General features: G+C 42.3%; 1 protein-coding gene across 6 annotated transcripts in view; it reads left to right on the top strand.

Annotated features, from left to right (window-relative positions):
- The window catches only part of crocc2 (ciliary rootlet coiled-coil, rootletin family member 2), a 40943-nt gene extending 25984 nt beyond the window's left edge, over positions 1–14959 (top strand). The window contains exons 19-36 of one of the 6 annotated variants that reach the window (XM_039607412.1): positions 231–358; positions 1297–1466; positions 1543–1722; positions 2325–2459; positions 2551–2694; positions 4773–5011; positions 5110–5269; positions 5361–5528; positions 7232–7616; positions 7703–7830; positions 7933–8053; positions 8158–8321; positions 8408–8848; positions 10015–10164; positions 10252–10443; positions 12194–12325; positions 14083–14262; positions 14347–14959. In XM_039607412.1, coding sequence (XP_039463346.1) covers positions 231–358; positions 1297–1466; positions 1543–1722; positions 2325–2459; positions 2551–2694; positions 4773–5011; positions 5110–5269; positions 5361–5528; positions 7232–7616; positions 7703–7830; positions 7933–8053; positions 8158–8321; positions 8408–8848; positions 10015–10164; positions 10252–10443; positions 12194–12325; positions 14083–14262; positions 14347–14430 — 3301 coding nt within the window. In that variant the 3' untranslated portion in view covers positions 14431–14959. Of the gene's footprint in view, positions 1–230; positions 359–1296; positions 1467–1542; positions 1723–2324; positions 2460–2550; positions 2695–4772; positions 5012–5109; positions 5270–5360; positions 5529–7231; positions 7617–7699; positions 7831–7932; positions 8054–8157; positions 8322–8407; positions 8849–9364; positions 9494–10014; positions 10165–10251; positions 10444–12193; positions 12326–14082; positions 14263–14346 lie in introns of those variants that run through there. The other 5 variants (XM_039607415.1, XM_031730558.2, XM_039607413.1 and 2 more) reach the window with 5 other exon arrangements.
- The last annotated feature ends 557 nt before the right edge of the window (positions 14960–15516 follow it).

Raw genomic sequence — 15516 nt, forward strand, 5'->3', positions numbered from 1 at the left:
TTTGTTTAAATAAAACCAACTGCCGTCGGGTATTTATGGTCATTTTGACTTTTTTAAACAAATTTTACTTTCTAAAGCGTAGCGAGTCTCGTGTAACAAGAGTCTTTAAGTAACATGGTTTTATTTGGAAACTACGCTTGTGATGGATTATTGGGTTTTATGACCTTCTACACCTAAAAGGTTCAAAGGTCTTTTTTCGGCACTCAAACCATTTTACCACTGTGTTGCAGAGCAGAGAAGGAGTCCCTGGAGACGGCCCTGTTCGAGAGCCAGGAGCTTGCCTCGTCTCTGGAGGCCGAGCGCACCAGGTTGGAGGGGGAGAAGCGCGGCTTGCTTTCAGCTAACGAGGCCTTGACGCGTGAGTAGCCTTCTCCCTCAGAGACCCCACTGTTCTCTGTGCCAAGCCCCCCGGCCGTGAAGCCTTTCCAGCAACCCACAAGAGATCCATATTTCAGCTGTGAGCTCTGCAACAGCTGGGCTGCAGCATCACTGGAGCTGCTTTCTCAGCTGACCAGGGTCTCGCCACTCTGCACAAACATACGCATGAATCAGATAAGCAGGGGTTAAAGTGGACTGAAACGATCCAGAACAGCCCTGCGGCAGCTTTAGTTGATCGGTGGTTATATCTGATAGGCACTTTAATACATATTATTATAAAGTAAGTTAATTTTCTCTGTGCCGCAGTCTGGCTTTGCTTACATTTGATGCCATGGAGACACTTGCTCAACAAATCAGAAAATAATATTATCCCATGGTCACGCCTGCATACTTGACACACATCCTTTTAGCCTCCCCTGCAGATGTGGTATTTTTCTTTTCTTGCTATAAAACTAGTACCACAGGACGGGAGTGAGTATAATTTTTTTTGTCTTTTAAGTGGCAGGTAAACCTAAATGAAACTATTCAAACTTCAGCAAACAAAAAACCTGCTGTAGCTGAAAAATGTTATGTTTGGGAACGTCACTCTCAGAGATAGGAAGGTTATTTTAAAGATTAAAGATGCCTCAAGAAGAGATATTTGACAAACATATTTAAAGCTTGCTTGCTTCTTTCAGAGATAAAGCATTGAGGATAGCGTGAAAGCTTATGTAACATCCACTTATGTTACATTTCGTATTGTATTAGTTTGTCCTTTCTGTCCACTGCACTTCAAGATCTTTGGGTCTACAGATGAGTGCCATTAAGCTAGCATGTTCTTTGACGAGAACTCAGAATAAAATATTGCTGCTTCTGTAACATCAGTGGTTTTTAAAGTTTGTCTGCAACTGAGGTACATGGATGTATTTACCTGTGCAGGTGAAGCTGCTCAGATGCGAGCAGATGCTGAATGGCAATGTGCACAAGCAAAAGAAGAAAGAAGTAAGTTGGAGGAAAAGCTGGCTCAAGTGGAGAGGAGTACCCTGCTGACTTTGACCAGCAAAGAGCAAATTCACAGAGAACAGCTCGAAGCAGAACGTCAGCAGAAGGTGCACTTTGAGTTTGCTGGTCTCACTGTCTATTATTCTGTTAATTGTACTGAAGTGTCTGTTTGCTGGTCCTCAGGAGCAGCAGCGTGCGGAGCTGATGCTTGAGCGGGAGCAGGCCGAGGAGCAGCTGCGCAGACAGTGTGAGGAGCTGCGTGCACACAGCCAGAAGGAGCTGGAGCAGGTGCGAGGAGACCTGGCCAGGCTGAAGCAGGAGTTCAGCCAAAGTCTCCTGCAGGCTGAGAATGAAAAGCAGCAGGTACATGTGGTGGTCTTTGCAGGTTTCTTATGGTTCTTATGACTGCCAGTGATGTTTAAGATGTTTGTGTATTTGAAGGTAGGCCAGGGGACGACATCGCAATTCTGAGCATGCAGAAGATCTGCAGATGAAATATACAAGGCTGGAAGATAATACAATTCCTAAAGAAAGCAAAAGGAGCATGAGTTACAACAGAAAAATGAAAAAAACCTGACAGAAACAAGCATTTTATAAATGTACTCAAACAGGGTTGCGCGCAGGTATAACCATCGAGAGGAGGAAAAACACAACCAGGTGAAGGCAATCAAGGAAACATGAGGAAAGGACCTTAAAGTAAAGGAGAATAGCACAGAAAAACAATAGTTAAAGTAAACCAGGGAGCGGAAATGAGGAAGACAAAGGTTCAAATTCATTGATAAGACAGAGGGAGACAAAGACAGGGAAAGAATGCAGACACTAGGAAAATATAAACATTACAGACAGTAAATGACAAGTACGAACTGTGGAACCGAGTTCTTTTTGTCCAACAACCAGTGGCCAAGTCAGCTTCTTTTTCTGAGCTACGTATGAATGATTCTGACCTCGCAGTGTGTTTTGATCAGGCTTTGTCTCAGATGGAGGCAGAGAAGGTTGTCCTCACAGAGAAGCTAGCATCCTTGCGAGAGGACCTGGCCACAGCGGACATGGACATGGAACGCCTGCAGAGGGAATCACTTCGCAAACAGGAGCAGGACAAGGTAAAAATATGACGGGACCATACTGGCTCTGTTCATGTTTCCTTGCTGTGTTGTAACTCGGCTGACCAGTTTGTGTTTTCATATGCGGCAGAACCAAATGGCTGTCCTTCGGTCTGAGCTGCGAGAACTGCAGCTGCATTTTGAAGAGTCTTTGAACTCGCATGAGAGTGCCAAAAAGAGTCTCACTGAGCAGGTCAGAGAGTTGAACCAGCAGAGAGAGCATGCGCAACAGGAGGTGGGAACTTTAAAAAAAAGTTACCATTTTGTTTTGTCTTGATGTAAGATTTTAACTTAACCTATTTTGAGTTTATTCTCCCGAGTATCGTAGATCAGACCAATCTTTATTCACTGTCATACATAATCATTGTGAATTAAATACCAGCCATAGGTACCAGCCATAACCCTGATAAATTATTATTCACCCGATGGCAAAGTACCTCACTTGTTTTCTGTGATTATACTTTCACCACATAATATCTAGGAAGGTACCGTGACTCTTTTTTTTTTTTTAATATATGGTGTATCAGTTGGCTCTCACTAAATTGGCACAGGTTTGTACAGTAGTGTCACAGAAATGGTTCGGAAACTTTTAGCTTGTTTGGCTTGGCATTGGATGGGAGACCTTTCATCTGCTTCTGCTGTGAGGGAGAGTTTGCACCAATTTGTACCAGTACAAGCGAGAGCCATTTACCATAAGCCTATGTTGACATTGGCTAGTGTCACAGAGCTTTGCTAACATCAGGGTGCCATCAGGTGCAGCGTGCACTGGGCCAAATCCTGCAAGGAAAGGTGGTGCGGTGTCCTCTCTTAAGACTTGTACTCAGCTCTCAGTTTCTGTCCTTTTCCTGTCAAGTCCACAGGGGAAAAGTTTGGTTCTGTTGACCTTAATATAAACATTAAAGTGCAATTAGAGACTATAATTTTGGCTCAGTGACATACCTCTCGGAGCCAAATGAGGGAGCCGTAAATCTCATCTCTCAGGGTTGCTTAAGGTCAGGAATCCAAGCACAGGGTCGCTGGGCGTTTTAGTGAAATAACAAGCTCACACTCACCTCATTAAGATGTAACTGCAGAGTTGTAAAGGCCCCACCATGCCATGATTTAAAAGCTTGGCCTCCCTGGAAAAGGAGATTGTTTATCTGTGTGGGGCTTATTGGTTTCATTTAAAAAAGAAGCAAAATTTAGAGTCACCCTGTCTTCGTGCTGTCTCCTTAGTCATGTCAAAGTATAGTGAATGGGGATGAGTGGAGCCAGAGCAGAAGAGTTTTGAGGTTTGGCCGGCCCTCCCTACCATATATCAAGTTAGGCTTCAGCAGCGTTGTCATATTTGGCCACCCCTGCTCGCTTCCTTGTTTGATTATTTTCACTAATCCCATCTCAGGATTCTCATGTCAAAAAGCAGGAGTGAGGACATGTGACAAAGAACCGAAGAGCATGAAAGAAGGAGAACGATAGGGGGAAAGAGGTAGAATGAGAAAGAGGAGGATACGGTCTCTGGTACCATAATATCAAATCAAAGTTTAAGTTAACCCCTTGTGTAAATAAGCCGGTGGTGGAGTGTTTATTTTCTCCATCGCAGCAGCGAGAGGCTGGCTCTGCTGGGTCTCCGGGTCCCCCTCTCCCATCCCCATAACACAACACTGCTGCCCTCATATTCTCTGCCCCCTCCACTGCCCCCCACCCCCCCAAAAAATCAGATAAAATAAAGTAGAGTTGGGCTGGATCAGCACTGGCTTGTTTTTTCTCACTTTAGAGTTTATAAGGACGAACCATCTTGTGTGGCCTCTAAACATAACACTTTTCCTCCTCATCCTGCTCCTTGTCCTCCCTCTTCTCCCTCCTTCTCCTCTACCACTTCACCAGGGGGGCTGCTGTTTATCATGTTGCTCTCTTCGCACCGTGAGCTGCAAAGAGGAGACAGGGAGAGACAGCACCTGGCTAAAGGCCCAACTGGCTCTTATGCGTGCCCCGCTGAGCTCGGGCCTCCCTTCTTCTTTCACTACAACACACAAAATGTTGCCATAAAACAGAATATAGGTCAGAGAGTATTTTGAGATAGTGCAGATAATGCTTAAAATAGGAGATGTTGAGGAATAGCTTTCAAACAGTGAGGCTATGATGCATTATCCGATCCTAAGTCGGCATGCAGGAGGATTTTGTTACCAAATAAATTCTGGGCTGGAGCGAGAAGAACTCAAGAAAAAAGCTCAGTGTTTCTAAACTATTTATTTCTTTTCTTGCTCTTGTTTGTGGCCCTCTAATTTTCTTTATTGATACATCATGCCTTTAATTCTCTGTAACTTTCCCATGAAGTTGGAGGGCCTCCGTCAACAGCTGCAGGAGGGAGAGGATGGACGTTTTAAAGGGCAAAGGGAGTTGATTGAGGCTCACAGAGAGCTTCAGGGCTGCGCACAGGAGCGAGACAAGTTACGCAAAGATGCCGTGGACCTGAGAAGGCTCTTGGGTAGTGAGACCCGAGAGAAAGAGGCCATCCAAGCCTCAAACCAGGAGCTGAGAGCTCTCGTCAAGCGAGCCGAGAGTGATAACAACAGGTACGGCTGCCACGCAGGGCACGTTGCTGTAATCGTGCACCAACAGTGGATGTTTATCATGTTTTTTATTGTGTAAATGCTAACCACGTCTTGACTAGTTTGAGACGAGCTGTGGAGGAGAATGAACAGAAAGTGGCCGTCCTAGAGGAGCAGAGGAGCTCAATGCAACAAGAGGCAACGGCTCTTCGGAGCGGCATGAGAGAGCTGGAGAAGTCTCGTCTGCAAGCCCGCAGAGAGCTGCAGGAACTGCGCAGACAGGTGAAGGATGACTGAGGTCACTGGTTTCCATCTGATTTATTTGAGTTGAAGAATTATATCTGAGTAATTTGTGCTGTGCTAACATGAACAGGTAAAGGTCCTTGAAGGAGAGAACATCCGGCAGAAACAGGAACTGCGAGAGCTGCAGGCCAGGGTATGTGAGGAGGAGCAGAAGGAGGAGGAGGCACGTCGTGAGGCTTTCACCCTCAAGCAGAGAGTGCTGGAGTGTGAGGCTGGCAGGGAAGCGGTGCTAAACGAGGTAGAAGGCCTCCGGGAGTTAGTCTGTTAACAACACGCTAGAGCAAACATTCAACCTTGGCTAACATACCTCACATGTCACACTCACGCAGAGACAGTCCGCATGAACCATAACACACTACTGCAGCAGTGATGGGTTTGAAAAATCCAACTGTTGCTCAACATTTGAGCAAATTAATGAATTATAAATTCATTATTCAAGCTCTTCAGTCCCATAAATTCACATTGAGGGTCCCTAAATTCCCATGACCCCTTCCAGCAGTAAGTGAATATCGGGTGGATGTGTGTATTCTGGATGCCAGAATAAATTGATGATCATTATGATATATTAGAACGCTGATTAATGATGATGTTTCCCTTTTCAAACTACATATAAACCAGTCTGTAAGCTCAGTAAACCACTTTAGGTAATGGCCAATATATTCTCCAGTTTGATCTGAAACAGGCCGGACCAAGAACGTTTTTAACATAAAACATCTCCACATTATCTAAAACCAATCTGAAAACAAATTATCAAAAATAAACTCATGAAAATAGAAGTTTTTCCTAAATCCGTTTGCTGTTATTACAACTTACACGTAACAGCAAGTCTGCAAAAAGTGCAAAACCTGTACGTTCAGAATATTTTGGAGCTACACAGCAGTACTTCATTTCTTTATAAGCTGAACATGCAGCACATAGTTACAGTGGTTAGGGCTATTGCCTCACAGCAAGAGGGTCGTGGGTTTGAATCCACTGGCCAATATAGAAGAACAGTTCTATATTTCATATTCCCAATGCTAAATACCTCTCAGTATTGAATATGTCCCACCAAAACACACTTTGTCCCACATGTAGCTTGTTGGGATCCCATCACTTAAAGTGGACTGCATCTTTGAAACTCTTCCTTTAACCCCAAATGGAAAAGAAACAGAAAGAATTGACAGGATTGTGGGTTTCATGTTATGATTAACTTGTGAGACGGATGCACTTTTGCGTTTTTCTAGAAACAAGAAACAAGTGCAAAGGGACACCCTCATCTTCATTTGAGAAAAGCCTGATGTATAAAACTTAAACATTTGCTATTGGAGGAAAGTTTGTTTTTATTTCTCTGACATGTAGTGGGTTATAAAGAAGGGTCAGGGTTCCACAGTATATTAATCAATTGTTGTTACTCCTTACTCTCATTTCTGAGGGTTTATCAGTGAAGTCGACAAGCTTGTCATCGGGAAACAGATGAACTTCTTAAAGCCATGTTGTTTTTATTTACACAGCTACATTTAGGCCACTAAAACTTCCTTGGGGCATGAGTGGAACTACAGTTATCAATATTGATGTTTTAAATGACAGTTTTTCAGTGTTGTAGATCAATTTATGTTCAACATCACATTATTAATGCTGCAGTTAAACAGTTAAAGATTCAAATACATGTAAAGATGTAAAAAAATAAAAAACAGATAATCTGATCATCATTTAGACATCATTTAGAAGATCAACATATTTGTAGTGAGATTTTGGTCTCTTTAACTTTTTGGTTAAGGAGCATTTAATAATCTATTAATTTATCAGGTCGAGCTGTGTCCTCAAATTGTAGTAGATTACAAATTCTGTTATTGGTTTATCACATTTATCACATGAATACTGCTAAACATTTTCTACTTTATATAATAAACACATGATGGACCATATTTAGTTTTGCTGATTTTTTTCCTCATGTTTGCACAGGTCACAGGTTTACAGCGTCGTGTGATGGAGCTGGAGTCAGCGGAGCATCAGAACCGAGAGCTGCTGCAGGAAAAAGAAACTTTTCAGCGGCAGAGTGACCAGAGGCACAGAGAAACCACCGCCCAGCTGGAGGCAGCACTAGAAGATGCCAGGACGCAGATCAAGGAACTCTCCATGCAGGTTGGTGTTGCTAAAAACAAGGCCCAGAGCCTGGAGGAGCAGCTGCAAGTGAGCGATGCCAAATGCAGGGAGCTGGAGCTCAAGCTGGTGGGGCTGTATACAGCTCTGCGCCACACTGTTGGCATCAACCACATGAGGCTTTCAGACAAACCAGGGTCACGAAGATGGTCTCCTTCCCCTTGGAGAAGCCACTTCTATTCAAAAGGTATAGTTGGGTCTTATAATAGGGCATCATGGTGCCATGTTTCTCTCTGAAAAGTTGAATCGATGAGTGTGGTGTCTGGTCAGGAGGAGAGAGTGTGGCAGATGGATCTCTGATCTCCGTGTCTTATGGTGAAGACAAAGAACTAGATTTGGAATCAGTCAATACAGCCCTGCGGGAATTCCAGCAAGAACTTACAGATGCTCGAAGAGACAGGGTATATTTAAAAATCTTAATAACTGATTATGTTCAATCATTCAAACTCTGATATTATAGTCATGGTTTTTTTTCACTTAAATAATTCCTTTGCTTTCCTCAGGATGAAGCCAAGGCTCAGGTAGTCAGTCTAACTCAGCATGTGACTGAACTCAAAGACAGTCAGGATAAATCATCCTCCCAACTACTACAACTACAGAAGTCTCTGAAGCAATTAGAGAAGGGTAAAAACCCAGTGAACTCTTCACTTATATACAAACTAGCAGTAGTTATTTGCCGAAGCAAGCAATATGTTTTACATATATAACAGATACGTATATTCTTTCAGGAAAACGAGACGTGGAAGAACGATTGAGCCAGGCACACGCTTCGCTTTCCCTGCAGGAAGAAGCAACACATCGCGCAGAGAGAGAGAAGAGAAGCCTTGAAGAGGAGCTAGCTCAGCTCAGGAATAGTCTGCAAGCCGCTCAGGCTGAATCCAGAGCACTTCAGGTACGTAAAAAGGAAAATATTGTTGGGAGAAATGTTGACAGCATCTTCTTTGAGGTTGAGGAAATCCTGTTCTTCTCCCTCTACAGGACAAGTTGGAGGTTGTTCAACAGTTAGAAACTTGTTCAAATTCGGAACAGCGGAAACTGAAGGAGTCTCTGGAGGCAGCAGAAGGCAGGGTGAGAAGTCTGGAGCTTTCTCAACGTGCTCTCGAAGGCGAGCTGCAGAGGGCCCAGCTGAGAGTGGCAGAGCTGGATGCTGAGGCAGGCGCGTTACAGGAGAGGCTGACGGACATGAGGAGAAAGCTGGGTGAGAGTGAAGACCAGTGCGCAGCGCTGAGGGTTAGTGAGGAGAGACTGGCCACATCATTGGCTCGAGCTGAACAGCATGAGAGCCAGCTGAGAGAGCAGATTCACAAACTGTCAAACACCCTCAGTGACAGCAGGAGCAGCACGGGAGCCCTGCAGGAGCAGATAACGCAGCTACAGAGGGCTCTGACTGCCAGCGAGCAGGACCGAAGGCTGCTGCAGGTACAGTCTCTCACCTGAACCCTCCATTCAGCAGGAGAACAACTCCCATGTTTTAGCTGGCCTTATCAGCTCTGGCATATTTTTTATTTACTCTGCTGTGGTTTCATTCAAACTCGTCAAAATCTGAGCAGTAAATTAGGCGCTTCATCTATCCCACCGAGCAGTTTATCCGTTGATTAGAGGTCAAAAAGATTCGAAATGGTCCGTAGCAATCAAGACTGAAATTGGGTTAAATTTGGTTAAAAAGTGAAATTAAGTTGGTCTTTCGATTCGATTGGACTTTTGTGACACTCATATATTATTTTCGCAATGTCCAACTGTGCTAAAATAAATGAATTGTTGATAATGTATCAATGCTCTGCATTCACTCATTTGGCTAAAAAATCTTCCGTCTGCGTACCCAATAAAGGAAAGAGTAAAAGTGTCATGACTTCAACCAAACAGGGGATTTCAACAGCCATTTGTCGGAGTAAATGTCCTAATATTTGCTAATATTTGCTAACATTGTGCCACAAGTGAAAGAAGCACCTGGAAACCAAATGTCCCTTCTGAGAGAAACTTCAAAAGAGAGCTGGATCTGAACCAGAGGCAACAAGACTGTTGGTTGGACTCTGATTGTGTCTGATACGGAGATGAAGGCAAGATGTAAGCTAGTGGAGTATTCTTGCAAAAACATTTTACAAATGGGCTTTCACAAAAACCAAACAGAAACTGATGGATATGATACATGATCTAGAGGCTAATTTGCACAGAAATGATTACATCTGTGCCTTGAATTTTTGGCTTGTCTTTGTTGTAACTTGGGCACAAAAGGCTTTCAAAAACACTGATTTAGTGACAAGGTGCAAATGTATATGTTTAGTAAGGCGACCAAGGTGTATCAAGAGGGGTTATTTGAGTTAATGTGGGAAAATCCCAGGAGCTCATTAGTTTCTGAAATACTTAGACCACCTGTCGAACACCAACAACATTCAGATTCACTTAAATCATCGTTCTTTTACACTCTGGTGCTCAGTTTGAACTTCAGCAGGTCATCTTGACCATGTCTAAATGCTTTACTGGCCATCTAAGATGTTTGCAGAGGTGTGGCCGACAAGAAGGGTCCTTCCGTGAAGAAAAAAGTGATCCATTGTATTGTGTTTTTGTCGATGTGCGTGTGTCCATAGGAACGTCTGGATAAAACACGAGACGCCCTTTCAGAAAGTAAGAGGCTGAACCACACGCTCACAGAGCAGAACCAGAACCTTCAAGGAGTCCAAGAAAACTCAAACTTTAACATTTCTGAGCTAGAGAAACATAACAGAACACTAAAGGAGGTGAGTCACACTGGTAGAAGTGTAAGCAAATACAGGTACAAAGGTCAAGACACTGTTTTGATGTGTGGTTGATTAACTGTGTCCCAGAGCCTGAAGCAACAGCAGGAGGCTGAGCTTCAAACCTCCCAGCAGCTGCACAGAGAGAAGAAAGAACTCCAAGAAAAGGTCACCAATCTCCAGAGCTTCTTGCAAAAGCTCCAGAGTGAGAGAGCTGAGATCGAGAAGGTGGTGACACGCTTTGGTAAAGACAAATCTGTACTTAGAAAGGCGCTGGAGAAGGTGAGCTGGTTGGCCTGCTGCACAGTGCTTTCAAACACTAATTACACTTATCAGCTTTTTTTCCAAAATTCAGAAAGCTCGGCGAAATTCTGTGTGGCTGTTGTGTCAGTGTGTAAAAATAAAACCTGTAAGTAGCAAGTTAGCTTAGCACAAAGACTGTAAAGGTATTACATAGCATTAAAAACTAATATATTTTGGTAAGTGCTATACAAATAAACTTTATTATTTAAACAAGGGATCACCAAAAATGCAAAACAGGAGAAACATCCATAATCTTTAGTTGCTGTACTTCTTATTAAACCCTGAAGGGCCCAAGCTTTACTTTAGCAGCTAACATGCTGAGTAAAGTTTTTTGTTTTTTTTTTTAAAGATTGTGTTTCTCATATCTGTGTAGTTTCCTTTATTTATGAGAGATGTTCTAAAATACTCTAATGTCATTATTTATGGAATCTAAGTAATTTTATCCAAATCCATCATGTTTCCACCTGATCTTTATGCCATACTGGTCCACTGTAGAAGGGATGTATTGCCTGAAACTACACCCGCCTCTGAAAGCTACCAACTGTTTATCCAAACAGAGACCAGTACCAGGGAGATAGTATTTGGGTATCTGGGCAACAAACAGTTTTCCAAATAAGCAGCAAGTTTGTCCGAGCTCTGGTTGCTCTGGTTGTCAAACGATCAAAAAAACATGCACTTTTTAATATCTCTGAATCTTTCTGTAGTTCTGTTAGCCGTGATGCACGGAAACTTTACGAATACATAAATATATTTTACACAAAATCCCCATTATCCTCGTCGCACCAGTGGACCAGTTCCTGTGAAAACTATGAAAAGTTGTAAGAAAAGTAAATTGACAGATGTATAATTTTTAAAAATATCACAGCAGCACATGTAAATATACGGCTGGGGTTACTGGAATGTTAAAGTCAGTTGATCAAGACATGGTATACACGAGATTTCGGTCAGGTGTTAGAATACACTGATTGTTAAAAAATGTTTTACTTGTGTGAAGAAGATAAACCTCTTCATGTGGCACACAAAACCTAATGCTATAAAGCTTCCAGCCTTAACAAACAGAGGGGAAAACACTGATGCTGTAGTTATAAATAAGCATGAAAGAGGATTATTCATTATTTTGTGCTTTTATGTCATAAATCAACATAAAAGTAAAAAAATAAGAACAGTAGTGACAAATACTGAGAATGAATCCCAGTTACTAAAAAGCAAAAAGCTGAAACGAGGCATTAAAGCCATGATCTTAACTTTTATTTTCTTAAACCCGGGCCCTAAAGTATTACTCTGCTTTTGGTCAGTGGACCTAAAAGATATTTTTGCTGAATATGAGGTAAAATATCTGTAATATACGAGGAAGCCAAACCACAATTGGCTTTAAATGTAATTAAAGACTGCAAATTCTACAACTGCTGGAAGCCTTTGTATGACAGCAGCCAGGTCTGAAGTAATCCACGTTTAGTGTTGGTCAGAAGACTCCTGGACCAAGTGAAGACATATAAGACATAAAAATACTGAACACTGCCTTTATTATTCTGTAGTTTAGTGTTATTATTTCCTGAGCTTTCTGTTTTCTGTAGAAAGTCATCCCAAACTGAGGGAAATACGGAGGTGGACTGTGGGAACCGAGAGGCTCTGCGCTCGGCTTCTGCTACACCGATTACAGGAAGGCACGCGGGTGCAGAGCGATCATGGTAAAGTCGTTCACGTTATGTCACCCTCGTGCTGTTGTCAGGTGGAGATGGAGAGGTTGAGGAAGGAGGAGGAGGCGGCGTCTGTCGCCAGAGCACGAGAGGAGCTGGAGCAGAGGGTGCGCAGCCTGGAGCAGCAGCTGGCTGGAAAACAGGATGAGGTGCAGACTCTGCAGGTGAGAAGCTCCAGGATTACAGCAGAGGACGGGGCAGGGACTGCACTGGCAGCACAAACTGTTTTATAGGATCTATACGTAACCCTCAAACAATCCAGCTGTTCCAGCAACTGAAATTATGGTTATATTTTCATCAGAAATACAGTTTAGAATGGCTCTGTTGTTTCTCATACCATCCTGTTTCCTTCATCTATCACAGACAATCTAAAGTGTTCTAGTGTTTGTAATGATGACGTTAAAAACTCAAAATAAACGGAAAAAATCATTTCACCTGTCATCGCTTCAATCACTGAATTTAATTGACACTGAGTCATTTCTGAGCACTCCATTGCTGCTAGAGACAGTATGAAAGATTGATTGGTTAGTGTAGTCAACTCAATGTGATGAGCAAGGGTTGGATCTGGCTTTGAAACCACACACCACACACACCCGGGATAATCTTTCTTTCTGGCTCTAATAATGGCTATAATTTACAAAGTGAACTTCATCTTTTACTTATTATGACCTGAAACTAGAGTCCATAAACTCATCAGAAAAGTTAGTTACGGGGGTCACAGAGTGAGGGAGTCCTTTTCCCACTGACTCTGATATAACCGAACATCTTTTATGAAACACAAGCACTAAACAAAAAACATTTTCATTGTAAAAGCATTGAAGGACAAGCAGTACCAGCAAATAGTTTCACAGCAAATATCTCAAAGACATTTAGCAGATTGAAAAGGAAAATTATAGTGTCGTCGCATAATCATGACAGTGACATGACACCATTGGATCAATCCAAAGAGACCTATTCTTAAGAAGAAGGGCACAGATTCATTTTATTTTATTTCTTGCATTAATAAAGGGTAGACAAACATTTAAATGTTATGAATCAACACCAGGAAGTGCAGTGGATTCAAGCAAATTATGCCCAAAGATCAGCACTTGTTCCAGAAAGCAGGTTTAACAAAGCTGAGTTTAAGATATCCTCTGAGCATGTTCACTGTTATTTAAGCACATGCGTAGATAATGCAACATACAGACTATAATTCACCAAAATAACATTATAGGTAAGGTCAGGAGTCAGATTCTGTTTGACTCATATTTTTATCTAGAGTTGCATTTTGTAACTTTCAGGCTGACAAAAAGGCTAAATAGTTGGATTTCAAAGTCAAATGTAAAATTTGGTAGGATTCTGTTTTTTATCATTAAAGGAAAAGGGATTTTAAGTGCTTAAATAATGACTCACCTGACTAACCTAATTAAAACAACTCTAAGATGATGTTTCTGAGATAAATACCACCCATTTTCCACTGGTGGGTCAGTCTTGTTATAACCCACAATGTACATACTCATGTACTTACATACAGAGTTGACTGGGCTAACTCAGTTAAGCTTTTCTGGACCCAAAGAAGAAGACTTTCCCATCTCAAAGTTCAGGAGTTAAACTCTAACTTTGTGGTTTCTGGAACAGGATCCAGATGTTGTTCAGCTGTGGCATTCAGGTGTGGCAGAGAGAGAGAGAGAGAGAGAGAGAGGCGGTGTCTTCCATAAAGACGCCAAAATGTCAGTGGATGTGACAGCAGCCTATAAAGACACAACAAAAGAAATGTGTAAATCAGAAAATGCAGAAGAAGCTGCCTTCCAAATAATGTGTTTGTAAAAACAATTTGTGATCAGAGAACCCCACCAGGAGACACTAAAGCACACAAAAACCCCAAATTTGACCTTTTCTCTCTGTGTTTTCAGTCTCATAATGTTATCTGAATTGTCCTCAGGCCCACATCTCCCAGTCAGAGCATGCTCACGCACACCGCCTCCTGGAGGTGACAGCACGCCACCACCAGGAGTTGGATATGGAGACGGAGCGTCTGAGAGACAGTCAGCTTCAGGCAGAGCAGGCTTTGGAGAGCAGGGAGAAGGCACATCGACAGAGGGTCAGAGGCCTCGAAGAACAGGTATTTTAAATCTACCTGTAAATGTTTTCTGTGTGATAACAGATATTGGGTTTTTTTTTTAAATTTTATATGTTTTTTTTGCAGGTGCTGGCGCTCAAAGAGCAGCTTGATCAAGAGACGAGAAGACGACAGGCCTATTTCAATCAGATGCTTCAGCCCGGCGTGTAGCGAGAGTGAGAGCGTGCTCCTCTGCCTCCGTTGGCTGCTTCCCAACAGCGTTACGTTTCAACCTACATCTCCATGCAGAGAAACCCACTCCTGCATTCGCTCCCACCCCGCACATGTGCACACAGGATTACATTAATCCAAAGGAAAACTCAACAACAACAAACAAAGAGCGTTTTGTTTATAAGTGAACTGGATGTGCCAAATTGTTTTAAGGATTTCCTCTGACTCACCGCAGTTGGCGTTTCTAAGTCTGCTCATGCTGTGTCATTTTTTAAGGTTTTCTTGGTTCATACTATCTTCTTTTTCCCTGATTTTTTTTTGTTTTTTGCAAACTCATTTGTCGTATTCATCATGTGAATCCCAAGAATATATATGAATGCAGATCCAAATATTTAGAATAGTCATTTGCAGATTTTAAATGATTTTTTTCTTAGGATGTCAAAAAGACTGAACAAATGAATGTTATCATGTGTGGTGTTTGACTTAATCAGTATTAATGGTGCAGAAGTTTTGATTATTTTTCAATAAACTAAAGCGCAGTTTTAAAGTTTGGTTTCACAATAGTGTTGGCTCTTTCACGACGTGTGAGTTTTGCACCCTTACAGCATTTGTGAATTTAGTGTTTCCTGTGTGAGAAAATGACCCTCTGCCACTGTTGCCATAGATTTCTGTCAAAAATAGGTGCAAACTGCTAATTATGCTTTAAAAGTTCACTGCCACTTCTCCTGTAATCATCCACAGCCCTGAACCATTGCAGTAGCATGTTTTCATTCTGACTTTGAGTATCTTAAACACCAGTAACCCATTTCCATTTTCTTCCATTTAAATTCACACTTATTTCCCCAACAGTTCACACATATGTCTTCTCACTGTGTCACATAGCAGGAGTTTCACTGAAAGGGGAAAATCCTGTCAGAGTTTCTTTAAAGCAGCCCTTTGATTACCATAGATCCGCCCAGTGGTTATCCAGTTACCGGCCTCTTTCTAGCTATTGGCTGGAAGGAGCTAATTATGCAAGGTAGTGAATCCCTGTGGGGGAGGTGGGGCCAAAGCTGAAAGAACTCCTTTGGCAAGCAGAATAGAGCT

This window comes from Oreochromis aureus, linkage group 23 (genome assembly GCF_013358895.1).
Source record: "Oreochromis aureus strain Israel breed Guangdong linkage group 23, ZZ_aureus, whole genome shotgun sequence".
Taxonomy (NCBI): domain Eukaryota; kingdom Metazoa; phylum Chordata; class Actinopteri; order Cichliformes; family Cichlidae; genus Oreochromis; species Oreochromis aureus.